Source organism: Suncus etruscus, chromosome 16 (assembly GCF_024139225.1).
Source record: "Suncus etruscus isolate mSunEtr1 chromosome 16, mSunEtr1.pri.cur, whole genome shotgun sequence".
NCBI lineage: Eukaryota > Metazoa > Chordata > Mammalia > Eulipotyphla > Soricidae > Suncus > Suncus etruscus.
The window spans coordinates 87,144,537-87,168,982 of NC_064863.1; the positions used below are offsets into that span (position 1 = coordinate 87,144,537).

At 36.5% G+C, this 24,446-nt stretch overlaps 1 protein-coding gene across 19 annotated transcripts in view; it reads right to left on the bottom strand.

The window, feature by feature from the left end:
* Positions 1-24,446, bottom strand: part of FMN2 (formin 2) — a 378,131-nt gene that overhangs the window by 208,205 nt on the left and 145,480 nt on the right. For all 19 annotated transcript variants that reach the window (XM_049790085.1, XM_049790080.1, XM_049790076.1 and 16 more), the window contains one exon: positions 5,227-5,314. In XM_049790085.1, the coding sequence (XP_049646042.1) occupies positions 5,227-5,314 (88 nt within the window). The remainder of the gene's footprint in view (positions 1-5,226; positions 5,315-24,446) is intronic.

Genomic DNA, 24,446 nt, shown 5'->3' on the forward strand with positions numbered 1-24,446 from the left:
TCTCACACCACAGACATTGGTGCAAATCACAAAGAATGAGAACAAGCAGTCCTGGCAGGATGTGGAGAGAAAGGAACTCTTATTCATTGCTGGTTGGAATGCCGTCTAGTCCAACCTTTATGGAAAGCGATATGGAGATTCCTCCAAAAGTTGGAGGTTGAGCACCCATACAATCTAGCTATACCACTCCTAGGGATATACCATAGGAACACAAAAATAGAATTAAAAATTCCTTCCTCACACTTATATTAATTGCAGCACTGTTTACAATAGCCAGACTCTGAAAACAGCCCAGAGGCCCCTCAATAGATGAATGGCTAAAGAAATTGTGGTAAAAATATTTAATGGAATATTATGCAGCCCTCAGAAGAGATGAAGTCATGAAATTTTCCTATACATGGATGTATATGGAATCTATTATGCTGAGTGAAATAAGTCAGAGGGAGAGAGATAGACACAGAATGGTCCTACTCATCTTTGGCTTTTTAAAAAATAAAAGACATTTGCGTTATGATTCTCAGAGACAAAATAGTGGAGAACTGGAAGGTCCAGCTCATGACATGAAGTTCACCACAGAGAGTGATGGGTGCGTTAGAGAAATAATTACACTGAGAACCATCATAACAAAATATGAAGTAGAAAGCCTGTCTAGAGTACAGGCCGGTGTGGGGTAGGGAGGAGGGACACATTGAGCCATTGTTGATGGGAATGTATTTTTTTAAAAAATTAAAAAAAAAGAATTCCCAGCATCATGTTGCCCCAAGTTAAAACTGATCACATTTATCAAACACTTTAAAAATGCTAATGTTATGCAACCCCCTCCACAAAAAACAGCATGGTATTGAAATAAAGAGAGACTCTCAGATCGATAGAATATACTTGAGTATTCAGAGAATTTTACCCAGACATAATCAACTAATCTTTGATAAAGGGCAAGAAATCCAAAATTGATTACAGAAAGCCTCTGCAACAAGTGAGTCAGCCACATGCAAAGAAGCAAAATCAAACTTCCATCCAACAGCAGCACAAAGGTATAATCCAAATGAATTAAAGACCTTGATATCAAATCTGAATCCATAAGGTATATATAACAATGCATAGGTAAAACCCTATGACATTGATACTAAAAGGCATCTTCAGAGAAGAAACATCACTCTCCAAACAACTGGAAGCAGAGATATACTGAATGGACAATGTTAAGCTGAGGTGCTTAATTCTGAGGTGCTATATTCTGCACCTCAAAGGAAATAGTGACTAGGATATAAAGGCCATCCACAGAATGGGAGAGACAATTCATCTAATACCCATCAGACAAGGGGCTATTATCTAAGATATACAAGTTACTGTCAGAACTTGATAAGAAAAAACATCTAACCTCATCAAAAATGGGCAGAAGAAATGAAGAGACAACTCTCTAAAGAAGTACAAATGGCCAAAAGACACATGAAAAAAATGCTCCACATCACTAATCATCAAGGAGATGCAAATCAAAACAACAATAAAGTACCATTTCACTACACAGAGACTGGCATACATCATCACAAAGAACAAGAACAATAAGTGCTGGCAGGGATGTGTGAAGAAAGGATCTCTCATTCATTGCTGGTGGTAATTCCATCTAGTCCAGCCTTTATGAAAAACAATATGAAGATTCCTTGAAAAAACTGGAAGTTGTGCTCCCATATGATCTAGCTATACCACTCCTAGGAATATATACTAGCAACACACAAACACAATAGAAAAATGCTGTCTTCACACCTATATTCATTTGAGCACTACTTATAATAGCCAGAATCTGGAAACAACCCAGATGTCTGAGAGCAGATGACTGACTAAAAAACAGTGGTACATATACACAATAGGATACTATGCAGCCATCAGTAAAAATGAAGTAATGAAATTTCACTATACATGGATCGACATGGAAACTATAATGCTGAGTGAAATAAGTCATATGGAGAGAGATAGACACAGACTAGTATCACTCATATATTGATTTTAAGAAAAATAAAAGTCATTATAGTAATAATACCCAGAGACAATAGAGTTGAGGGTTAAAAGGACCAGCTCACCATATAGAGCTTACCACAAAGGGTGGTGAGTACAGTTAGAGAAATAAGTACACTAAAACTAGTATAACAATGGTAATGAGAGAATTACAATACCTGTCTTAAATACAGGCAGGGGGTGGTTGAGAAGGGAAGTAGGTAGATTTAGTGGTGGGGATGTTGCATAGGTGAAGGGTTTGTATTTTTTTATGACTGAGGCCCAACTGCAAACATATTTATAATTTTAAAATTATTTTAAATAAATTAAAAATGAAATTAAAAAATATTTACTTTCCTCCATCAATGTTTCCAGTCTCCCTAGACTGTTACTATAACAGGCAGTTTGATTTTTTTAATTTTAGACATAAAATAGTTTATAATATTATTGTTGAGTTTCATATTATTACCTTTCAGCACAAATTCTTCCACCAAAGTCATCACGTACCTTCTCCAGTATGACAGTGTTCCCCTCCAGCCCACACATTGGCCCCTATTATGCAAACTATCAGTAGGTAAGCTCTCACTTTCTGTTGCTTTTGGCCATTTGTTATTTCCCTACAATGTGTCTTTATGTCTCTCATATAAGAGTCTGTGTCTGACATACTTTTATTAACTTTACTCAGAATAATAGTCTCGAGATCCATCCACATAGCAACCTATTGAATGATTTCATCTTTTCTTTTCAAATTTTAATTGAAAAAATATAATTTATTTAGCTAGTCATCTGATATAGACCATTTGGGTTGTTTCCAGATTTTTAGTATTGTGAATAGTGCTTCAATTAACATAAAAATAAAAATACCAGGACCTAAGCGACAGTACAGTGGTAAGGCATTTGCCTTGCATGCATCTGACCCAGGAATGACCTGGGTTCAATTCCCAGTGTCCCATATGGTCCCGCAAGCCAGGAGCGATTTCTGAGCACATAGCCAGGAGTAATCCCTGAGCGTCACGGGGTGTGGCCCAAAAACAAAACAAAAAATCAAACAAACAAAAAGAATTAAAGAAATGCCTGATTATGGACCTATAACCATAGGCAATTTATTAATGGAAAATTATCAGGGTAAGACTACTAAACATTGGGTAGGTCAGTAGCAGAAGAACAAAAAATGAACAGCAACAAAATACAAGTCCCAATGTAAAGTCAAAATTGGATAATCTTTACTGGATTTTTTATATTAAAACTAAAATAACTTAGAGTATACCATAGAGTATTCTTAACTACATTTTAAGTATTTAAATTAGATGAAAATAGCAAAATGACTTTTTCTTTATTGACTATATCAATAGCATAATGAAATAATAGGTATATTAAATCATTATATCATTAAAATATCAATATATATGAGTCAATATACATGGAAAATTAATGCTTAGATATTCCGTAGGTTCAATAAACACATACTTAGCAATCATTGTTCAAAATTCTCAATATGAGTAGACTACAAATAGAATGGAAAACAAATAAAAAATTGGGGGAAATTAAAAGGAATTGGGCTATTAAAATCCTATTTAATATTCTTGTTAGAAGAGCCAAATATTTCTATGAACAGAATTACTAAATATATTTTAGAAAAAAATCTGTTACAATATATGTAATTTATTTCAAAATATGTTCCCAGATAAAATGTAAGTAATAGTGTGTATGAGTCAGTCAAAGCAAATCAAAAGACAGTTCTAATGATAAAGACACACACTTCCATAATGGCTGTTCAGCAATATATAAATAAAGACTATATCATAAAGACAGCTACTACAAGCTTCTTAGCTAGCCTTGTTGAGAGCATTGATACTTTGTTAATTAGTATACAAATATCTGAAACTAAAACTATATGTTTAGTGGTAGTACAGTGGATAGAGCACTTGTCTGGCATATAGCCAACATGGACTCAATACCTGGCATCCAATATTGTCCCCCATGCCTGTCAGGTGTGACCCCTCAGTGCAGAACTAGTAGTCAGCCCTGGAGCACCACATGAGTGGCCTGTAACTAAATTAATTAATTAATTATTTAAATAAAGTCAGATTAGACATATAGGTTAGTTAAAAGCTATTAGATTAAAAGCTCTACCCTGCCAATTTCCTTATAATATGAGAGTTTTGGTGGATCTACTGCTGAGCTAGTTAAGGAAGCTTTCTGAAAAGTAGTTTCTAATTAGTCCAAGGTTCAGTCTACGTTTAAATTGGCTTTCTGTTTGTATAAAACAGAAAGCTTTATAAAACTTAGTTTCTAAATAGTCCAAGATTCAATCTATGGTTAAATTGGCTTTCTATTTATATAAAACAGGTTACTTTCTCATATGTTAGCTTTATGTGAACCAAAACTTTTATAGTAGAGACTATAGGAGAGAATAGTGACTTCAGAATTACAAAGTAATATGCTTAAACTCTATGATGATTTCTTATCAATATATTACTATATAATATAATTTGTGTATATTATGTAATATAATATATAGTATAAAAGATATACAAGATATGTCTATATCCACCACTATCTAGATACCAGTTTTAATTCATCAGAAACATTTTCCCTTTGATCTTTTAGCATGGTTACCCTTCTACAAGTATGACAACAAAATATCTACTTTGCAATTCTGCACAGGCATTTTACAGTACCAGGAACCCACATCAGCAGCATGCAAGAAAGAAGACCCACTTGAACATACTATCACTCTAGATACCACCAGATAATATTTTAATAGCACTCCATTTTTGTCTCACTTTTGTGAACTATGTTCTTTAGGTATTTTGAGGGGCTGAGACAGTTCTCTAGCTGGCTCTCACAAGTGTTAACCAGTTCCTCTTTAAGTATAATGTCTAGAAATAAGTAAGTCAAATATAAATCACTAAATTAGTTACAGAAGTGGGAAAAGCACTTATAAACTTAAAACTAGTTATTTTTCACGATTCAGATTAGATGTATCATGTCTATTATTAGACATAATATTACATATTATTATCATCATGATTTTTAGATTCTTAAATATAAAAAACTCAACTAATAGCAACTTTTGTGAAAATAATCATCAGACAATTTGAGAACATTAACAAGAAATATATCAACCTTAGTATACAGAGATATATTTGATTTGTAATCATTTTGCCACCAATTAATTATTACACATTTCAGTCTAAACTTGATATTCAAAAGTTGACTTTTTATTTTCCTACTTACCATGCTGTATGTCTTTCATATCTAAATGAAGACTCGACATTAATATTCCAACAGCTTGTGATCTCTTGTTGCTTAATAATTTGACAACCTAATTAAAAGATAAAGGAAAAGGGAAAATGTTAATTTGAATAATATGCTTAATAGTATTTTTAAATACTATTAATACTATTAGATATTATTAATGAAATACTATTAATACTATTATATGTAAATTTTTAATAGTGAATAAAATTAGTTTGCCTTATGTATTTATGTATTTGATAGTATCTAGGCTGAAATTTATGTGCTCCCTTTAAAAACACTATGTATTAAACATTGATTTACAAGAGTATAAATATTTATGTTTTTATTACAACCTTAACCAACCAAAATATCTAGCATATGGCTTCTATTACATATCCCTCCACCAGTCTATATAGTCTTTACAAAATGGTTTGACAGATAAAATAAACAATTATGGTCAATAGTTAAAGCAAATGCCAACACAAAAGTATTCACAAAATTTGCTAGGCCTGCCTCTACCACCAGTTAAAAACTGTGTTTTTATTGGGGAAGTACTTCCCAGGAAGTATTAAGGGTTGTCTGGGGCCACCTGCAACAATATTAAGTACCAATTCAACACTCTAGCCTGAGTACAAAGTGCTGCTAAAACAGTGATTTTTTTCTTTTCAGGGGATCAGTGTTTCATATGCTTGGTCCCTTCCACTATATCCCTAGGACCGATTTAGAAACATCACCATTTTACTTCCTGTTCTGGATCTCTTCTCATAATTTCAACGGAACTTGGAAAAAATAGATATATGAACATCAAATATGAAAAGCTGCATATGCGAGGTTAGAGTTTGCTTTCCAAAGTTACTGAAGAGTTAGCACACATAACCCCCTGGGAATGTTTTCTAAAACTACATTGCTGAGAAAAAAAAACAATGTCCTACTTTTAACTCTATTATGCCTGGTCCTGATTTTGTGAAGGAAATTACATTCTGATAATGCCAATTTTTAAAAATAAATATGCTACAAAAACAATACAGAAAGAGGAGGAAATGATATTTACAATGACTAGAAATAAAAGATATTCTAGCAGCTATTAATTATTGTCTTATTTTTTGTTAGGATTTAAATTGAGGGAATTTGGGGCTGGAGTGATAGCACAGCATATAGGTCATTTGCCTTGCACATGGCTGACCAGGGATCAAACTGTTTTTTAATCTCTGACATCCCATATGGTCCCCTAAGCTTGCCAGGAGCGATTTCTGAGAGGCGAGCCAGGAGTACCCCTGAATGTCACAAGATGTAAGGGTGTGGCCTAATCTCCCTGCCAATAAATAAATAAATAAATAAATAAATAAATAAATAAATAAATAGAGGAAATCAGAAAACATAAAACAATTATGTCTAGCAACCATATAAACCATACAAAATTAAATCGGATTTTTATTTTTTTGTTTTATTAAAATCATCTGATTTAAAGTTCTTCATAGTTGGGTGTCAGTCATACAATGAATCAGGCTCAATCTCACCACCAGTGTCAACCTCCATCCCAGATCTCGGTGTTTCCAAAGTGTATCCCAACCACCACCATTTACCCCACCAGCCTACCAGTAACAGACCCATTTAAAGTTTAGAGTATTAGTTTGGAACTCTTGATTCCATTATTGTTGATTTTAGCTTGGATATATAGTTTTGCCTTTTTTTTTTTTTATCTCCACTAATGCACTCGAGACAACACAGCCCCTGGTCCCATACTTTCATATTTCCATTTCTTATACTCCAGTCAGTTTCTTCCTTCTCGCTATAATCTGGGGTCAAGAGTGTTCAAGAAATTCCCATTTGGACCTTTGCATTTGTGTATGCAGCTATTGTACGCATATCCCCATATGCATATTTGTGCATTTATATTAACACATAAAAGTGATATCATTTTTTATTTATCCTTCTTCTGGCTTACATTTAAATAATGTCTTCCAGTTTTATCTATGTGCTGCAAATTGCATGATTGCATCATTCTTTACAGCTAGCATTCCATTGTACAGATGCACCACATCTTCATGATCCACTTGTATATTGTTGAACATCTAGTTTGATTAAGTTTTACATACTGTACTGAGTGCTGCAATAAATAGCAATGTGCATACAACCTATTGAGTTAAATTTTTTTCTTTCTAGGGTATAGATACCCAGAAGAGGAATTGTTGGGCCATATAACAGCTCAATTTTGAGATTATCAAGAACTTTCCATACTGTTTTGCATTGGGGTTTATCTAGGCAGCATTTCCATCAGCAGAAGATAAGAGTTCCTTTCTCACCACATCCCTCCAACAGATTGTTCATAGTATTTTAGCTTTGTTTTGTTTTGTTTTGGACCACACCCAGTGACACACAGGGGTTAATCTCGGCTATGCACTCAGAGATTGCTCCTAGCTGGGGGGACGATAGGAGACACCAGGGGATCAAACCACGTTCCATCCTAGGTTAAGGCATGCAAGGCCGATGCCTTACCAATTGTGCCACCACTCTAGCCCTGTTCACAGTATTTTTAATATGTGCCATCATCATTGGTGTAAAATGATATCTTATTGTTGTCTTTATATTCTTATAATGATAATTGATGACCAGCATTTTTTTCATGTGCCTCTTGGCCGTATGTTAGTTTTTCTTAGGTTTTAGGTTTGTAAAGTTGACATTTGTGAATACTTTGTTATCCTACATATTAAAATTATCTGATTTATTTATTAATTTTTTTATTGTGACTGAAGTTCATTACACAGAATTATTTACGATACATAGTGTCAATGAATGAAGGGCATTCCCACCACCAATGTTATCCTCCCTCCACTCTTGTTCCCAGCATATCTCCCAACTTCTCTCTCCTTTACCCCCCAGAATCCTAGTGCAAATCGTCTTCGCCTTACAGCTTGTTATAGGTTGGGCATCTATTCTGTTTGGTGTTCCAGTCTGATCATATTTTTATTTACACTACATGTTCATATGACTGGTCCTGGTATCATTCTTTCCCCCCCTCAATTTATGAGGCTGAATGATTCAAATTATGCTATTCTGTTGGAGGTAAAAAGATTAAGGAAAAGAGGAGAAAAACTTTAGTATCGACTACTAAAAAAAAAAATCACCGAATAATATCCACAAAAGTGGAAAAGAAAGAAAAAAGTGGAAGAAAAAGGAGAAGGAAAATAATATAAAAAACAAACAAAAATAAAACAAAACAACACCAGAAAAAGTGCTGCAGTGGCAGGGTTTGTGGTACCCCACCTTTTTTTTTTTATATATAGGCACAGCAACTATTGGGGAAGGAAGGAAACTCCCGTGGCCTAAGAGATTCAGGGTTTCTCCACTCTTGAAGCATATTGTCATGGAAACAACCACTGGCTCCATACCTTCTCATTGCCATATCCCAGGGTTTTTCTTTTTGTTGTTGTTGTTTTTGTGGTGTCAGGGACATTTCTTCTCTGTTGTGGATGAGAAAATAAGGCCACTATAGCAAGCAATCTTGGTATTTTCGCATGTCCTAAGACAGGGCCTAGGCTAGAAAGTGCAGAAGTTTTCTCACATTCAGTTAGCTGCCTTTAATTTTAGAAGTGTTTTATTTGCCACACAGAATTTTTTAGTTTGATAAAGTCCCCTTAATTCATATTTGATGCCATAGTCCTTGCCATTGACATCCTATCATCAAATATTTCTTTGAGGTATAAATCTTGGAGTAGTCTGCATATGTTTCCTTAATAAACTTTATGGATTTAATTTATGGATTCTAATCCAATTTCAATTGACTTTTGTTAGGTGTGTGATATGAATTGATCTTTAGTTTCTTACAAGTGCTTATCCAATTGTTCAACACCATTTGATTGATAATGGTGATAATGAAGATAATGAAGATTTTCTCTATTCCATTTAAAGTTCTTAGCTCATTTGTCAGAGATTAACACATAAAAGTCAGTTATATTTCTTTATACAAATAAGGAGAAAAAAATTCAGGAACATTCCTAAATAGTTTTGATGAAGCTAACATCACCCTGATAACAAAACCAGACAGAGATGTTGCAAGAAAAGAAAACCACAGATAAATATCACTGATGAACACAGATGCAAAGAGCCTCAACAAAATTCTTGCAAATAGTATCCAATGTCTCATCAGGAGGGTCATATAACATGACCAAGTAGGATTTATTCCAGGAATGCAAGGATGGTTTTTCATCTGTAAATCAAACAACATAATACACCATATCAACACAAAGGAAAATCAAAACCATATTATCATATCAATAGATGCAGAGGAGGCATTTGATAAGGCTAACAACCCTTCTTGATAAGACTCTCATCAAGATGGGAATGGAAGGAACTTTTCTCAAGATAGGCAAGGCCGTTTACCACATGCCAATGGCAAATATTATTCTCAATGAAGATAAACTAAAACCCTTTCCTCTAAAAACTGGTACAAGAAAAGGCTGAATTCTCTCACAACTCCTATTCAACATAGTGCTGGAGGTACTTGCCCTAGCAATTAGGAAAGAAAAAGATATCAAGGGCACCCAGATAAGATAGGAAGAAGTTAAACTCTCACTGTTTGCAGACAATGTGATACTATACTAAGAACTCTGCCAAAAAGCTTCTAGAAACAATAGAATCATATAACAAAATGGCAGGTTACAAAATTAACAACAAGTCAATGACCTTCTTATACACTAATAATGATACAGAAGAAATGGACATAAAATATCCCATCCACATTAGTGTCACACAAACTCAAATATCTTGGAGTCAACTTAACTAAAGAGGTGAAGGACCTATATAAAAAAAACTACAAAAGCCTGCTTCAAGAAATAAGAGAACACAAAGAAATAGAGACACCATACCCTGCTCATGGATTGGCAGGATTAATATTATTAAAATGGCAATACTTCCCAAAGCATTATACATATTTAATGTGATCCCTCTAAAGATACCCATGGAATTCTTCAAAGAAGTGGATGAAACACTCCTGAAATTTATTTGGAATAATTATCACCCACAAACAGCTAAAGCAACCCTAGGGAAAAGGAAAATACATGCATTACTTTCCCCAATATAAAACTGTATTACAATGCAATAGTTATTAAAACAGCATAGTATTTGGAATAAAGACAGATACTCAGATCAGTGGAATAAACTTCAGTATTCAGATAATGTTCCTCTGGCATACAATCAACTAATATTTGATAAAGGAGCAAGAAATCCCAAATGGGCCCAGAGAGATAGCACAGCGGTGTTTGCCTTGCAAGCAGCCGATCCAGGACCAAAGGTGGTTGGTTCAAATCCCGGTGTCCCATATGGTCCCCTGTGCCTGCCAGGAGCTATTTCTGAGCAGACAGCCAGGAGTAACCCCTGAACACCGCCGGGTGTGCCCCCCCAAAAAAAAGAAATCCCAAATGGAGCAAGGAAAGCCTCTTCAACAAGTGGCATTGACACAACTGGTTAGCTACTTGCAAAAAATTGAACTCAGACTTCCGTCTAACAGCATGGTCAAATCAAAATGGACGAAAAACCTTTATATCAGGCCTGAAACCATAAGGTATATAGAAAAACATGTAGGGAAAACACTCCTTGACATTGAGACTAAAGGCATCTCAAGGAGGAAATAGCACTCTCCAAACAAGTGGAAGCAAAGATAAACAGATGGAACTACATTAAGCTGAGAAACTTCTGCACTTCAAAGGAAAAAGTGCCCAGGATACAAAAGTCACCAATCAGATAAGGGGCTAATATCTAAAATCTACAAGATACTCACAGAACTTAATAAGAAAAAAGCATCTAAACCCATCAAAAATTGGAGAGAAGAAATGAACAGACACTTTCTCAAAGAAGAAATACAAATGGCCAAAAGATGCATGAAAAAATGCTCCACATCACTAATCATCAGGGAGATACAAATCAAAACTACAATGAGGTATCATCTCATACCACAGAGACTGGCTGGCACACATGACAAAGAACAAGAACAATCATTGCTGTATGTAGAGAGAAATGAACTCTTATTCACTACTGATGGGAATGTCGTCTACTACAGGATTTGTGGAAAACAACATAGATATTCCTCAAAAAAACAGGATGATCCAGCTATACCACTCCTAGGGATGTACCCTAGGAACACAAAAATACAATTCAAAAATCCCTTACACCTATATTTTTTCAGCACTATTTAGAAGAGCCAGACTCTGGAAACAACCAACATGCCCTTCAACAGATGAATGGCTAAAGAAACTGTGGTACATATACACAGTAGAATATTTTGCAGCCCTCAATAGAGATGAAGTCATGAAATTTTCCTTTATGTGAATGTACATGAAATCTATTATGCTGAGTGGAATAAGTCAGAGGGAGAGAGACACAGAATAGTCTCACTTATCTATGGGTTTTAAGAAAAATTAATGATATTATTGTATTAATCCTCAGAGACAATAGAGATGAGGTTTGGAAGGACTGGCTCACAATATGAAGGCTGCCCTATCTCACCACTGCTATTCAATACAGTGAAGGATGTTCTTGCCATAGAGATTAGGCAAGAAAAAAAAAAAAAAAAAGAAATCAAGAGCATCCGGATAGGAACGGAGAGTCAGCTCTCACTGTTTGCAGAAGACATGATAATATATTTAGAAAACACTAAAGACTACCAAAAAGCCTCTAGACACAAAAGATTTATAGAGCAAAGTGGCAGGCTACAAAACTAATATGCAAAAAACAATGGCCTTTTTGTACACCAATAATTATATAAAAAGAAATGGACATTATAAAAGCAATATCAAAGGATCAGGCTAGGTGCCTGGGGGAAGCATACCTCGCCATTGTCAGGTACTGGAGGGGATCAGGCTAGGTGCTTGGAGAAGCAGGCAGGCTGCACCATTGCCAGGTATCAGAGGGGGATCAGGCTAGATGCCTGCAGAAGCAGGCAGGCCACGCCATTGCCAGGTACTGAGAGGAGGATAAGGCTTGGTGCACAGGGAAGCAGGCAAACGAAGCCTTTCACAGGTACTGGGCAAAATGGGGGAGAAAGCTGTGGGTCAGATGTCATATTCAGTACTTGAGGACAGAACCTTCTCACAGATATCAGGAGGGAGGAGGACTGAGGGTGGGGCCAAGTCTCAGCTACTGCAGAAATCATCCCTGCCCAGGTCGAACTCTAGCATAGGGACTCAGCCACACAACTCACGTGACATAGGCTGATAATAAGGGCAGACGACATAAAATCACCAAATTCAAAGAAATATTGGCAAACTAAGGAAGAAACAAACAGCCGGGAATACGGGATACGGGAGAGAAATCCTAGCAAGTTTCCTAGTCCACCAAAATGCATGGGCCCAATAGATGAGGACATAAACGTGGCACTGAAAGCCATTGCATCAAGGAATCCCTTGCCAGTGAGTTCAATAATTCCATAGATGAACAAGTCAAACAACACAAAGATGAACTCCTACAAAAATGAAAGAATCCATTCAAATGGAATTAAAGAAAATAAAAAAAAAAGTCTTAGCAAGCCATAATAGCAGAATTACACAACTGGAGAATTTCATAGAAGAACTTGAAGAAAAACTACAAAGAAAAAATGACAAAGAAACCAATAAGGAAATAAGAGGTAAAGCATTGGAAGAAAATGTTAGATATTTAATAAAGAAAAAAAGCTATAGTCTACCGATAGTATAAATAAGAGAAGGAGAGGAAATAGGAAAAGGGAAAGAGCAAGTAGTGAAGGAAATACTAGCAGAAAAATTTTCACCCTCTGGGAAGAGCACTGATGCAAATCCAAGAGGCAAAAAGAGTCCTTAGACCTTAATAAACCAACATCATGACATATAGTAATTCAAATGAAAAAAAAGAGAGAGAGAGAAAGATGAATTCCTTAAAGCAGTAAGGGAGAAAAACCTCAAATACAAAGAAAGAAATATAAGAATCAAATCAGATTTGATTTGAAATAATTCAATTTGAAATAATTCAGGCAAGAAGGCAGTGGAATGACATATTCAAACTACTGAAGAAAAGAAACTTCCAAACTAGAGTCCACTAACCGGCAAAACTCATTCATATGGGAGGGAGAACTAAAAACACTTTCGGACAAGAAAGAACTCACACTATTTGCGCTAACAAAACCAACTCTAAATGAATTACTCAAAGACGTATATTACACAATCCTAACCCCCGTTTGTAACAACAACCATACTACTCAATACAATAGCACAACAACCCGCTCTATCAATAATCTCCTTAAATGACAATGGGCTAAATCCCCCCATTAAAAGATATAGGATAGGAGAAAAGCAGGTCCCCTGTCTGTGATGTCAGGCCACCAAAATCTGTGCCTGCCCAGTGATTCCCAACTGCAAGAGACTGTGAGTGTTGCCTGTGAGTGTTTTTCTACTGTCCTGTGTCCTGAACTTCTCGGGAGTGGGCTGAAAAAGGCCCAGCAAAATCGCTCTCTTAGAATTATTCAGGCTGGGCAGGAACACCAAGGAAGACTGGGTCCGAGAGTGAAAACCGGCTATCAGCAATAAATTGCAGAATGACATGTCACCTGTCTGTGATGTCAGGCTGGAAAAATCTGGGCCTGACAATGGTTAACAACTGCGAGAGACTGTGAGTGTTGCCCGTGCATGCATTTCTATTGTCCTGTGTTCTGAACCTCTTGTGAGTGGGCTGAAAATCCTGGCAAATAGGATTCATCCAATATGACCAAGTAGGTTTCATCCCAGGAATGCAAGGACGGTTTAACATCCATAAAGTTATCAACATAACACACAACATCAACAACAAGAAAAATAAAATCACATGATCATATCAATAGATGCAGAGAAAGCATTTGATAATGTCCAACACCCATTCTTGCTCAAAACTCTCAGCAAGATGGGAATGAAAGGAACCTTTCTGAATATAGTTAAGGCCATCTACGACAAGCCAGTGACAAATATTATCCTCAATGGAGAAAAAGTAAAAGCTTTCCCTCTAAATTCTGGCACAAGACAAGGCTGTCCTCTCTCACCTCTCCTATTCAACATAGCACTGGAAGTACTTATTATAGCAATTAGGCAAGAAAAATATATCAAGGGAATCCAGATAGAAAAGGAAGAAGTCAAGCTCTTGCTGTTTGCAGATGACATGATACTCTACTTAGAAAACCCTAAAGACTCTACCAAAAAGCTTCTAGAAACAAGAGACTTATATAGCAAGGTGGCAGGCTACAAAATTAACACACAAAAATCAATGGCCTTCTTATAAACCAATAGTAATAAGGAAGAAATGGACATTAAGAAAACAACCCCATTCACAATAGTGCCACACAAAAATACAATACAATAATCCCTTCCTTACACCTATATTCATTGCAGCACTATTTACCATAGCAAGACTCTGGAAACAACCAAGATACCCTTCAACAGACGAATGGCTAAAGAAACTGTGGTACATACACACAATGGAATATTATGCAGCTGTTAGGAGAGATGAAGTCATGAAATTTTCCTATGCATGTATGTACATGGAATCTATTATGCTGAGTGAAATAAGTCAGAGAGAGAGAGAGAGAGAGAGAGAGAGAGAGAGAGAGAGAGAGAGAGAGAGAGAGAGAGAGAGAAAGAGACGCAGAATGGTCTCACTCATCTATGGGTTTTAAGAAAAACTATAGACATTCTTGCAATAATAATTTTCAGGCACAAAAGAGAGGAGGGCTGGAAGTTACAGCTCACCTCATGAAGCTCACCACAAACAGGGATGAGTTTTGTTAGAGAAATAACTACATTTCGAACTATCCTAATAATGAGAATGTATGAAGAAAATAAAAAGCCTGTCTAGAGTACAGGCGGGTGTTGGGTGGGGAGCAGGGAGACTTGAGACATTGGTGATGGGAATGTTGCAGTGGTGATGGTTGGTGTTCTTTACATGACTGAAACCCAAACAACACAATCATGTATATAGTCAAGGTGTTTAAATAAAAATATATTAAAAATGAAAGTTTGTATAAAGTACAGGCAGGGGTGGGGAGGGGAGAAGAGAGAATTGGGACATTGGTAATGGTAATGTTGCACTGGTGATGGGGAGTGTTTTTTACATGACAAAAACCCAACCACAATCATGTTTGTAATCAAGGTGTTTAAAAATTTTTTATTTAAAAAAAAGAAAAATTGGGGCAGGAGCAGTGGCACAGTTTTAGGGCATTTGTCTTACAAGAGGTTGACCTAGGATGGACTGTGGTTTGATCCCCTGGTATCCCATATGGTTCCCCAACCCAGGAGCAATTTCTGAGCATGTAGCCAGGAGTAACCCCTGTGTATCATCGAGTGTGGCCCAAAACCAAAAAATAAACAAACAAATGAGAGAAATTAAAGAGGACACAGGGAAGGGATACATATACTCTGCTGATGGACTGAGAGGATTAACATCATCAAAATATAATTACTTCCAAATGTATTCACAGATTTAATGCAATCCCTATAAAAGTTCTTTAGACTCTTTTGAAATAAGTAAGTCATAAGTTCCTGAAATTCATATGGATAAATAAATGCCCATAAATAGATAGAAGAATTCTTGGCCAAAAAAATGGAAAGAATGACTTTTCCCAAATTTAAACTATATTATAAAGCAGTAGTCCTTAAAAGAGCAGGGCATTGGAATAAATACAAACCCTTAGATCAAGGAAATATATTTTAATATCTAGATATGGATCCACAGGTTTATGGTTAATTTTTGATAGACAAGGAAGAAACCCAAAGTGCAATAAGAAACACCAATTCAACAATTGGTTGAAAACAATTGGTTGGGAAAACTTGTCAACTACATGAAAAAACATAAAAAGGAACTCAGAACTCTCCTTAACATCATACACAAAGGTCAAATAAAAATGGATTAAAGGACTTGATATCAGACCTATAACCTTAAGGTACATAGAATAAAACATAGAACACCCCATGTCTTTGAAGCTAAAGTCATTGTCAAGGATAACCTCTGTCCAACCAAATGAAAACAAAGATAAACATTAAAGAACTACATTAAGCTGAGAAGTTTTTGTACTTCAAAGGAAAAATGACTAGAACATAAAAGCCACTAAGAGAATGGGAAAATCTATCCACCCAATAACCATCAGATAAGGAGTTACTATGTAAGACATATCAGGCACTGATTAAACTTTACAAGAAAAAAAAAGCCTAACCCCATTAAAAAATAAGAATAATGAACAGACATTTCCTCAAATAAGAAATACAGGTGGCCAAAGGGCACATAAAAATGTTCATGATCACTAATCATCAGGAAGATGCAAATCTAAACAACAATGAGATATCTCACACTGCAGAAACTAGCACATATCACACCAAACAACAACAAACAAAAAACCACCCAGTATTAGCTTTGATGTTAGATAAAGGGACTCTTTTTCACTGTTTTTTTTTGGGTGGGGGGGGGGAGGAATGCAGACTAGTCCAGCCTTTTTGGTAATTAGGACATTCCTTGTATAATTAGAAATTGAGTTTCCATATAACCCAGCAATACCACTCCTAGAGATATACCCCAGGAATAGAAAACCACAATTCAAAAATGTCTTCATTGCAGAACTATTTAATATAGCCAGATACTGGAAAAAACCAGGAGTTTGACAACAGATGAGAGTGGCTAAAGAAATTGGTGTACAACTACAAAATGACATAGTATTCAGCCACTAGGAAAAATGAAGTAATGATATTTGCTTAGACATGATGGACATGAAGACTATTATGCTGAGTGAAATGAGCCAGGGGGAAAGGGATAGCTATAGAATAATCTCACTCATTTATGAAATATAAGTAAACAAGATATAGTATAGTAATAATATACTATATATACTATACTGTATGTAGTATAGTAATAATATACAGAGACAATATACAAAGGTCAGAAGGTCCAGCCCAGGGTAGAAAGCTCATCACAAAAAATTATTAGTGTAGTTAGAATAGAGAATTGTTTATTAGGGCAATGATAGATGAAACTGACCGCTCAGACAAGAACATGGCATTGAAATTGGAGAAACTAACAGGTAAGGCATCTCTCTATTAACAATAGTGCAAACCAAAGTGTCAAAAAGGAATGAGAGAGAAGCAATTTGTCAGCCCTAGACAAATTGTGTGTGGGGAAGGTAGGGCAGATGAAAATAGAAGACATTGGTAATCGGAAGAGACACTGGTGAAGGATGGTATACATTGTATAATTAAAATCCAACACTGTATAATTTAGTAACCAGAGTGCTTAAATAAAGTTCAAAAATTAAAAATAAATAGCATGTAAAGATTAATTCAAGTTCTATGACATGGTTTTTTATAGTTGTTATATGGACAAAGCAACAACTGTATCTTTGTGTCATTTGATTTTAATATAGAATAAAGCACAGAAAACCATATCTACATCAGAGAGCTTTCACAAAAATGTTGGAACAATAATATTTAGCACTTTATTCTACTGGAAGATCCCCTGCCAAGGAACCAGTGCTACTGCACCACAGAAACCCCATAATGTGTTAGTAAAACTGGTGAAACTTACTAATTTTTCCTTTGGCACTGTACCCTAGGTAAACTCTGAACTGGAAGAAGACAAATTTTTCTCTTCCTCCAACCCTACACCATCAATCTTGTTTCAAACCACATGGATCATGCATATGTGGAAAGAATTTCCTAGCCTAGGTTGAAAAATATAAGACCTAAGTCCATAATTATTAAACTTCAAAACTAGGCCATCCCCACACAAGTGCCAATTACATGTCTTTGTTCTCTCCAAAAGTAGAACTTTGATGAGTAGCACTAGAAATTCTACTCAGAATGGGCACCAAGAAAAAAAAAGATTTAAAGGACAATTTTTCTTGTTATCTATTCTAGCATAACAATTACTGAAAACGCAGTAGATTTGGGGGAAAAGGACAACTTTTTAAATTCAATTCATGCTTTTATGGGTGAAGAACTAAGGCAATTAGAAGTACATAGAGGGTAAAATGTTGAATGATCACTTAGTATTAGGGGCAAGAAATATCCATGATGAGATATCACCTTACTAGATGACAATATCCTGTATCTCAACAATAGGAAACAAGTATTGGTGAGGATGTAAAGAGAAACTGTTACATTGTTGATGCAAATAGAAATTTGTACAGTCTCTATAGATAATGGTATAGAGATGGCATACATGCTCAGTATAAAACTAAATGTGAATGTCTCATATAATCTAACAACAAGGAAAGGAGTAAGGGAAAAAAGGAAGAGGGAGGGAAATAGAGACAAGATGAGAAAGGAGGAAGGAGAAACATGAAGGAAGAAAAGGGAAGGGGAAGAGAGAAGAGGGGTTGGAAAGAGAGGAGACAAAAATAAAAACCAAGAAAGATTCAGCAAAGTTCACAGCACTTTTCTCAAACCTAAAGGAGCACATTGATGAAAATGCAATAGTAGTGGGAAATTTTAGTACCCTACTTTTGCAACTAACAGATCATCTAACTCAGTGGTGGGCAACCTTTTTTTTTCAACTGAGCCAAATCTCGCCAAAACCACGATTGAAATTTATTTTGAGAGCCACCTTTTTAAAGCCGAAAATACATAGGATGGTACACTATTTTAGTTTCAATAAGTTTTAATTGAGAATATTCTGCATGCAAGTATCCACATAGGTCAGGAGGATACAAATAACACAACTAATAAAACAAAAACTTTATAACGATATTATTTTTTATTGCTAACATTAAATTCAGTAAAATTTGCCTTACAATGTAGAGAAAATTACATCCTGACAATGACTGACAAAGTCACAAACACTAATGTGAACATTGGCCTTTGTTCTGATTAGAGCTGTGTGGAGCCGGCTGCCGGGGCTGCACACAGGGCGTGCACTGACAGAGGCTAGGAGCAGAGTTCTGACTCCTGGAGTGGCCGCCAGGCACACAGAAGAGCCACATTATAAAGTGTAAAGAGCCGGGACCGGAGAGATAGCACAGCGGTGTTTGCCTTGCAAGCAGCCGATCCAGGACCAAAGGTGGTTGGTTCAAATCCCAGTATCCCATATAGTCCCCCTGTGCCTGCCAGGAGCTATTTCTGAGCAGACAGACAGGAGTAACCTCTGAGCACCGCCGGGTGTGGCCCAAAAACCAAAAACCAAAAAAAAAAAAAAAAAAAAAAAATGTGTAAAGAGCCGCATGTGGCTCGCGAGCCACAGCTTGTAATGTTACTAAAGAGATGAGTCCAATGAGGAACTGGAAGAACTGGATTAAGAACTGGATTACTGGAAATACACAGGGATGTCCAACCTCAAAAATTGAATATACATCCTTCTCTAATGCACACAGAACAAAACATATCTCAAGCATACTTAAATTCACAAATATAGACATCATAAAATGTAACCACTCAGACTGCAATGCCATGAAAGTAGAAAATAATCACAAAGGACGATAGATATCTTGCAAAACTTGGAAAGTTATCAGAAGACTGCTCAACAAAAAACCATAGTAAAAGAAGAAATTAAGAACCTAGAGCAATACAGGGAGTAGGGTATTTGCCTTATATGTGGAAACCTGGGTTTAATCTCCAGCACCTCATATATTCCCACCCAGCCCTCCATGAGAAAGTCTTTATTTATTTTGGCTTGTTTTGAGGTCACACCCAACAATACTCAGGGGTTACTGCTGGCTCTTCTTCATTAAGTCTTGAGGGACCATTTGGAATTCCTGGGATAAAACCTGAGTTGGCTGCATGCAAGAAAATAACCCTAACTACTGTACTGTAGTGATTCTTGAATGAAAGAGCTAGGGATACCTGAGTACTACCAGTTGTGACTGAGGAAGTCAAGGGAAAAAATAAAAGATTCCTTAATAATAATGAGAATGAAGAAACTAATTCAGAATCTATGAAATATAATAAACTAAAAATTTGATAGACATGTGATTAGTGAAGTAAGCCAGGAAAAGAGCAGCAAATACAAGAGAATCTAGTTTATCTGTAGTATATAAAATAATTAAACAATGGAATAGAATAGAATATATTAAACAGAGAAATTACTTGATCACTCTTGAACCCAGAATATAGGAAGAAGGATAGAAACAAAAAGAAGTCAAGAGGAATGACAGCAGAAATTGAATGGAAAGTAACAGAGTGAAGAGTGCAGGTAGCAAGGGCACAAGGTACAAAGATAAAGAAGAGTAACACACACACACAATCAATCAATCCAAAGACTTAATAACCAGAAACTCTAATAATTAAAGCTAGAGATCCAAACCATAACAAAAAGCTTTAAAATGTGCCTATCAAAGAGGCAGGCTGGAGTTGAAGGGAACCTGGAGACACTATTGGTGGAATACAGTTTGCCTAAATTTTGAATATGAGTAACATTGTAAAGTAGTGATGTAATAAAATCACTTTTTGGGGCGGGGGCATACCAGGTAGTGCTCAGGGTTTACTCCTGGCCCTGTGCTCAGAAATCACTCCTGACAGGCTCGGGGACCATATGGGATGCTGAAGATGGAAACCAGGTCCATCCTGGGTCGGCACCATACAAGGCAAATGCCCTACCACTGTGCTATATCACTCTGGCCCCTAAAAATCAAAATTGTAATTTAAAAATATAAAGCCTTATCAACTGAGCCATAAATAAAACAGATAGCACAGAAATTCATCAGAGATTACAATGGAAATAGTTATTAAATAATGAATACATTTATGTCACAAAATTGGAGAATTTAAAAGATATGGATACATTTTTGGACACCTGTAACCTTTCAAGAATAAAACAAAAGAAAACAGAGGCTTTGAAATGACTACTTGCTAGGAAGCAAACTATAAACTCTCCTCACAAACAAAATCATGAGCACAAATGAGTTTACTAAGAAGTTTTTCAAAACCCTAAATACCAACTTCCAAACCTAATTGGACTCTTCCAGAAATTCAAAGAAACAGGAATCCACCCAGTTTCCATCAGGTAAACATTACCCTGATATGAAAGCACACAGATACCTCACTAAAAAAGAAAATAATAAACCTACAACATTAAGGATATATACACAAAATATGTAACAAAATATTAGCAGGAAACTACGCCTGCCCAGTGGGGCCTGACTGTGAAAAATCGTGAGTGCTGCCTGTGTGTGTCTGTCTACTATCATGTAGCGTGAACCTCTTGGGAGTGGGCCGAAAAGAGGCTCCAGAAAACTCGCTCTCCCAGAGACCAATTCTAGGGCGGAACACCAAGGAATTGCTCCATAATGTGAAAACCGGCTATGCTTTGCAGAAGCCAGATCCCCTGTTTGTGACGTCAGGCTGGGAAAATCCTCGAAACTACGCCTGCCCAGTGGGGCCTGACTGTGAAAAATTGTGAGTGCTGCCTATGTGTGTCTGTCTATTATCCTGTTGTGTGAACCTCTTGGGAGTGGGCTGAAAAGAGGCTCCAGCAGAGCACTTTGGCTCCGCTTCGCTAAGCAGCCGTGCGCTCTTTCTAAGAAAAGAACATCATCACAACAAGAAGAAAAAAATCACACTAAGAACTGTGCTGGATCACTGAAGCCCAGCATTTCTCTCCGGACTGTCTTCTCTGCTGCATGCTCGGGCCTAAGATTTGATCCTGTGTGAGGCTTCATCCACGGAGGACTCCCCTCCCTTGGAGGCAATTCGACCTGTCCAGAAAGGGCGGAACCAGAGGAGTGTTCTACCTGCATCATTTAGCCAATGAATACCACCAAAACACGTAGAAAAACCCACAATACAAGTGTGACAATGGGGAAACAACGCAGGCCAGCATCAGACATAGAGAATGAAGATGACAATTCTGATGACCAGATAATGACCAACCAACTAATCAAACTCTCAGATAAGGATTTTAGACTAGCAATATGGAAGATGCTCAACAAACTCAAAGAAACCATGGATAGAGTTGAACAGAACACTAATAAGAACCAAGAAAATATGAAGACAGAAATCACAAAACTCCAAACTGAAATAACATGTCAACTAACAGGCCTGAAAAAGTCAGTAAACGAAGTGAATGACAAAATGGATAAGCTCTGAGACAGGGTAACAGAAGCTGAGAATAGACTTGGTGCTGTGGAAGATGAGATATAACAATTCCATACAGCAGGAGAGATTGCAAAACAAACTTAAAGCAAATGAACAGACAATGGAAAAATTAGTCAAAGAATGGGAACAGATGAAAATAGAAGTCTATGATAAGCTCAGCAGAAACAACTTAAGAATCATTGGAGTCCCTGAGACCCAGGAAGATAAAAAAACTCAATCCAACCTTCTGCTGCCTACAAGAAACGCACCTGAATAGTCAGAACAAATATAGACTCAAAAGAAAAGGCTGCAGAAAAATTATCCAAGCAAACAACGCCCATAAAAAAGCTGGAATGGCCATACTAATATCAGATAATGCAAACTTTATACTCAGGAAGCTTGTAAGGGACAAAGATGGACATTTTATATTAATCAAGGCGTATGTAGAGCAGGAAGAAATAACTCTCCTAAACATATATGCACTAAATGAGGGGCCAGCAAAATATTTAATACAACTGTTGACAAATCTGAAAAATAATATCAATAACAACACATTAATTGTGGGGGACCTCAACACGGCTTTGTCAACACTGGATAGGTCAACCAGACTGAAACGCAACAAGAATATACTAAACCTGAGCAGAGAAATGGAAGAAAGAAGCCTAGTGGATATATATAGGACACTCCATCCCCAGAAACCTGGATACACATTCTTCTCCAATGTACATGGGACATTCTCCAGGATAGACTACATGCTGGCACACAAAACATACCTCCATAATATCAAGAGGATAGAAATTTTGCAGACTACCTTCGCTGACCACAGGATCTGAAATTATTTGTGACTTCCAAAGGGACACAGAAGAAAAACTTTAACACCTGGAAGTTAAACAGCCTCATACTCAATAACCAGTGGGTCCGAGACGAAATCAAGGAGGAAATCAAAAGGTTCCTGGAAACAAATGACAATAAAGACACAAACTATCAGAACTTATGGGATACAGCAAAAGCAGTACTGAGAGGAAAATTTATATTTTGCAAGCACACATCAGGAAGGAAGAAGGAGCTTACCTGAGTAGCTTAATGACACAGCTAATAGAACTAGAAAGTGCTCAACAAAATGACCCAAAAATAGGGAGGCAGAAGGAAATAACAAATCTGAGAGCAGAAATCAACGAAGTGGAAACCCAAAAAACAATCCGAAAGATCAACGAAAGCAGAAGTTGGTTCTTTGAAAAAATAAACAAGATTGATAGACCACTGGCAAAACTAACCAAGAAAGAGAGGAACTTGATAACTAGTATTAGGAATGAAAAAAGAGAGATCAACTGATATGACAGAGATTAAAAGGGTAATCAGAAACTACTTTCAGAAACTCTATGCCACTAAAAATGAGAACCTGGAAGAAATGGATAAATTCTTAGACTCTTATAATCTTCCACTATTGAAGAAAGAGAATGTAGCATCTAAACACCCCCATCACTATTGATGAAATTAAAATCAAATGTCTGCCCCAAAACAAAAGCCCAGGCCCAGATGGATTCACTAATGAATTCTTTCAAATTTTCCAAGAGGAACTACTACCAATCCTGGCAAGACTCTTTCATGAAATTGAACAAACGGAAACACTTCCAAATAGCTTTTATGAAGCCAACATCACCTTGATACCCAAACCAGACAGAGATGCTATGAAAAAAGAAAATTACACACCAATATTGCTGATGAATACAAATGCAAAGATCCTCAACAAAATCCTGGCAAATAGGATTCAATGCCTCATTAAGAAGATCATCCACTATGATCAAGTAAGTTTCATCCCAGGAATGCAAGGATGGTTTAACATCCATAAATCTATCAACATAATACACAACATCAAAAACAAGAAAAATAAAAACCACATGATCATATCAATAGATGCAGAGAAAACATTTGATAAGGTCCAACACCCATTTTTGATCAAAACTCTCAGCAAGATGGGAATGGAAGGAACTTTTCTCAATATAGTTAAGGCCATCTACCACAAGCCAGTGGCAAATATTATCCTCAATGGAGAAAAACTAAAAGCCTTCCCTCTAAATTCTGGCACAAGACAAGGCTGTCCTCTCTCACTACTCCTATTCAACATAGCACTGGAAGTACTCGCTATAGTGATTAGGGAAAAAAAGATATCAAGGGAATCCAGATGGAAAGGAAGAAGTC